This window comes from Egretta garzetta, unplaced genomic scaffold, assembly GCF_000687185.1.
Source record: "Egretta garzetta isolate BGI_Z169 unplaced genomic scaffold, ASM68718v1 scaffold42, whole genome shotgun sequence".
NCBI classification, from domain to species: Eukaryota; Metazoa; Chordata; class Aves; order Pelecaniformes; family Ardeidae; genus Egretta; species Egretta garzetta.
The window spans coordinates 174,523-179,425 of NW_009258782.1; the positions used below are offsets into that span (position 1 = coordinate 174,523).

The following is a 4,903-nucleotide window of genomic DNA, read 5'->3' on the forward strand; positions in this document are numbered from 1 at the left end:
GGGGCGGGGGAGGCTCCGCCCTGTGTTAGCCACAATCCCTCCTGGCAGTGCCTCTGGGAAGCCCCACCAAACCACCGGGGCATTGCGGAAAGCAGAGGCAAGCAGCCATCAGCCTGCAGCCTCCCAGCAGCAGTTGAGAGCTCCTGGGACAGCACCTTTCAAGTGTGCAATGCTCCAACCCCATCTCAGTTCCCTGGGGTCCCACCCCCAAATACGAGCAGTGTGGTGGAAGAGCCCAGGGAAAACAATGCTCCTGCCAAGCTCCACCAAACCACCGGGGCATTGCGGAAAGCAGAGGCAAGCAGCCATCAGCCTGCAGCCTCCCAGCAGCAGTTGAGAGCTCCTGGGACAGCACCTTTCAAGTGTGCAATGCTCCAACCCCATCTCAGTTCCCTGGGGTCCCACCCCCAAATACGAGCAGTGTGGTGGAAGAGCCCAGGGAAAACAATGCTCCTGCCAAGCTCCGAAGGGGCAGGGCATGTGCAGGGAGGTGCTCGTCCAATGATCCTAGAAGCTCTTCGCGGAGCTCCAAGATGGACCTGCTCCACCAAGGACTTCAGTCCAATGCAGCATCCCTGATGCTCAGGGGAAACCGGCAGGGGACCCGACAAAAGGCAATCCCTACCGTGGAGAAGAACATGGTGTAGGTGTAGACGGAGGCCTCCACCAGGTAGTAGCGATAAACAGCAACCGCTATTGCTGGCAGGAACATGAGGTTGCTCAGGGTGAGCAGGAGGGTGGCCAGGTTCTGTGCGCTGACAGACTGGGCCTTGGTATCATCTGTGCAGCTCCACCCGCCCCAACCTGCGGAGCAGAGAGGCTTTTTTTGGTCTTGCGTGCCCTGCCTCGTCCTCCCGCAGCAGGAGCCTGGGACTCCTCGGAAGAAGCGATCGCCCCCCAGGACTACCTCCCAGCTTCCTCTCCCTTGCTCCACCAGCTGCTTGCACTCCTGTTCTCGGGATGGTCTCGTCACTCATTGCACGCCCTGCTGTGGAAAGTCTTGGGGAACCCCAGCAGAGCCTCATCTCTGCTCTGAGGACACCCCCCAGGTTGTTCCCACGTAGCAGGGGCCATTCTGTGCACAGCCTGGGCACGTCCAGGCTGGTACTTTTCATCCCTACAGTAACTCAACACATGTGCTACTTGCAGGTGATACATGAAGCGCTTGCAGTTTGGATGCTTCAGATGATGGTGTAAGCTGGGTGCAAGATCCCTACAGATCCCAGGAACCAGGGTGGAGAATGATCCACAACACTGAGGAAGCCATCGGTCGCCTGTCCTACCTCCTGTCACAGCAGGGAAGACTACAGAGCCAGCTCTGGGCCTTGCCCAGCTGAGTTTGAAAGATCTCCAAGGATGGGGACCTGGATACTGTGCAAAGCTGAACAACTTTTGGTCTTCTCCAACCTAAATGATTCTATGATTTTATTTAGGTTGGATGTGAGGAAGAATTTTTTCACTGAAAGGGTTGCCAAGCATTGGAAGGGGCTGCCTAGGGAAGGGGTCAAGTCTCCATCCCTGGGGGTATTTAGAAGAAGGGTAGATGAGGTGCTTAGGGACATGGTTTAGTGGTGGGATGGCAGGGTTAGGGGAACGGTTGGGCTTGATGATCTTAAAGGGCTTTTCCCACCTAAACGATGCTATGATTCTGTGAACTCTAATGGGGGGAAACTTGTCACCTCTGGTTTAGCTGGAAGTTTCCTTGCTGCAGCCTGTGTCTGTGGCCTCTTGCCCTTTCCCGGTGCTCCCCCAGAAGAGCCCGGCTCCAGCTCTGTAGCCCCCATGGGCAGCAGAAGCTGCGATTCAATCCCCCTCCAACCCCTCTTCTCCAGGGTGACCAGAGCCACTGCCTCAGCCCGGGGTGACATCCAGGTCTGTGCGGGGCCGGTGGGAGTGAAAACTTCCTAGAGGACAGTGCACGCTCTAGGCTTGACATGGGGGTCAATTCCCACGTTCCCAGCCTGCTGATGGGATGCCAAGGACTGAACCAAGACAGTCTTCTACAAACACAAACCTGCCTTTTTTTTTTTTTTCTCCTCCTTTTTCTTTCTTTTTTTTTTTTTTTTTTTATTATTTGAACTCCGGATTAGGACACCCATGCCCTTCTTTTGGGGAAAGGAGGTCAGCCACCGGGCAGCCTGGCTACGTGCAGGCACTCCACGGTCAACAGGCAGAGTTAAAAGTAGCATCCATCCCATTGCAGTGCCACTAGAAACCACACCAGCAGCTCTGCCCCTCCTGCCGGCTCCCTGCCAGGCAGAGCCCAGGGAGGCTGCTCTCTCCAGCTTATTTCTGGGTCACGAATATGCAGATGGGGCATTTTGCTCCGAGTGATTCAGCACAAAGCTGTCCTCAGCCTGATTTCCCAGTTCCCTTGGGGTGTTCCATGCTTCCCAGAACCTGGCACCCCTCGGGGAAATTAGGATGCTGTTCTCCATCTCGTTCCTCACCCATCATCAGCACTGCAGCAGACCGCAGGGACGTCCTGGCTCAGGGCCAAAGCAGCAGTGAACCACATTTTGCTTCGTCCTTCTGCTGAGAACAGGTACACGTACCCACCCAAGCACAGCAGAGCTATCATCTTCCCTATGCCACTGGCTGCCACCCAGTCTTCTCAGCCCATTAAGATAATTAGCAGGCAACACAGATGTTCCTCCTCCAGGGGCACCTCCATGTCTAAGGACACTGTCTCTGGGCAGAAGACAGAGCACCCTGGCAAGACACGGGCAGGGACCGCAGCCCGGCCTCATCGCACCCTGTATCAAGACCCTACATAACAAACCTCCCTGACAGGTACAGGCTCCGACGCAGGCGTTTCCAGGCAGCCCTGTCGGCACCCTGATCTCTCTGGGGGTGCTCAGAAGCACCTCTCCAAGCCCCAGGGGACCCTGTGCTTCCCAGAACCCAGCACCCCTCAGGATGGTTGGTCAGGATGCTCCCAAAGAGGCCCCCATGGGTGCCGAGGGCTCTTTAGGCAGGCACTGCGACACCCAGCAGCCGTGGCAGAGCCAGGCCACCACCGAAAAACGTGTTCTCATGGTAAAGCTTCCTAGGAAAATGCACTCACCAGCCTTGCAGCTGCAGCCAGCATAGAGGTAGCCGTGTCTTCTCAGGAGGCTGCACTGCCCGTACGGCCCACAGTCATTGAAGCAGGGGGTGAGGTATGCGAAGATGGTCACTTTGGCTTCCGCAGCATTACATTCACTGCAAGGAGAGCGGGTTGCGTTCGGTACCCCGGTCCTTCGGGGCAGCCTTGTGCCCAGGGAGCACTCTGCTCCAGAGGGTCAGGCCACGTTCATGCACACGAGCTCCCTGCTATTTTGGGATCTGTTCCATCCCTCCCAAGAGCTAGGAGCAGTGTTGGCTCCCTCTCCACTTGGGCTGCCAAACTGATGTGCAGGGGGGTGTCAGCTCACCCCAGACCCCCAAGCAGACCCCAGTGCACGCTCAGCCTCTTACGCAAGGAACCAGCAGGAAGGCAAATGACAGGCAGCTGTGCCCACACTCCTGCACCTCACAGACCCCTCGAAGGAGTAACAGCCACAATTTCATTTACCCACTTGTCACCTCAAAATCCACCTGGGGAAGGGCAAGCTCATCCAAGCAGGCTCTGCCATCTGCATGAGATGTGCCAGCTCTGCACCAGACAAGCTGCTTGGGTGCTCACCAGAGAGCGAGTTGGCATTGCCACCCACCTCCTTCCCCCTCTGCTGCCACGGTTTGATTGCTACCAGGCAAGACGAGAGCCCGTGGCAAGCAGAGTGCGGAGGCAGAGTGCCCTGAACCAGCCCCAAGGTGGGACGAGACACCAGACTCACCCCTGGCCCTTCGGGCAGAGGAGCTGCAGGGAGAGGAACCAGTCGTCCGTCTGGGGGTACAGGACAATCAGCGTTGCTTCTGCAGAGAAGGTGCTCACGCTCAGAGGGTAGCCCTGGAAAAAAGCTTAAAGAAAATAGGGTGCTGTGATGTGCCAAGACTAGGGGAGAAGGGCCCACAGCAATGCCAGGCTGAGACCAACTGCACAGGAATCAGATCCTCCTGTGGTTCCTTGCTCCCATCCACAGGAGGTACCAGGGGGATGGAGAGGATCCTTGCTCCCAAGACCCTTGTTTTTTCTTTCATCTCAGCTCTTGGTTCCTGCCTAGACAGCACAGGGCACCTGGAACAGCCTCTTTGGTTGACTAGTTGCCCATAGAATCATAGAATTGTCTAGGTTGGGAAAGACCTTTAAGATCATCATGTCCAACCATTAACCTAACCCTGCCATCCCACCACTAAACCCTGTCCCTAAGCACCTCATCTACTCATCTTTTAAATACCTCCAGGGATGGGGACTCGACCACCTCCCTGGGCAGCCCATTCCACAGCCTGACAACCCTTTCAGTGAAGAAATTTTTCCTAATGTCCAACCTAAACCTGCCCTGGCGCAACTTCAGACCATTCCCCCTCATCCTATCGCCCATTACCAGGGAGAAGAGGCCGACCCCCACCTCGCTCCCCCCTCCTGTCAGGCAGTTGTAGAGGGCGATAAGGTCTCCCCTCAGCCTCCTCTTCTCCAGGCTAAACACCTCCAGCTCCCCCAGCCGCTCCTCGTAAGCCTTGTGCTCCAGACCCCTCCCCAGCTTTGTGGCTCTCCTCTGGACATGCTCCAGCAATGCAACGTCTTTCTTGTAGTGAGGGGCCCAAAACCGAACAGAGTATTCAAGGTGCAGCCTCACCAGCTTAGCTTCTTTGCATGCCTTGACCATCCCCAAACCTTCTGCCAACAAGGCTGGTAACCAGACCTTCCTTTTGGTGGAGGCTAACTCCCAGTGCCAGACTAGACACCTGCACCCCAGCACCCTGGGCATGTGCCAGCACGAAGACTTCAGGAGGGTTCGTGCCAAAATCAGCTTTCCTGGGA

General features: G+C 56.5%; 1 protein-coding gene across 1 annotated transcript in view; it reads right to left on the reverse strand.

Annotated features, from left to right (window-relative positions):
* The window catches only part of PGAP6 (post-glycosylphosphatidylinositol attachment to proteins 6), a 14,846-nt gene that overhangs the window by 4,040 nt on the left and 5,903 nt on the right, over nt 1–4,903 (reverse strand). The window contains exons 7-9 of the mRNA XM_035889124.1: nt 3,819–3,942; nt 3,068–3,204; nt 626–804 (exon numbers count right to left, since the gene is read on the reverse strand). Coding sequence (XP_035745017.1) covers nt 626–804; nt 3,068–3,204; nt 3,819–3,942 — 440 coding nt within the window. The remainder of the gene's footprint in view (nt 1–625; nt 805–3,067; nt 3,205–3,818; nt 3,943–4,903) is intronic.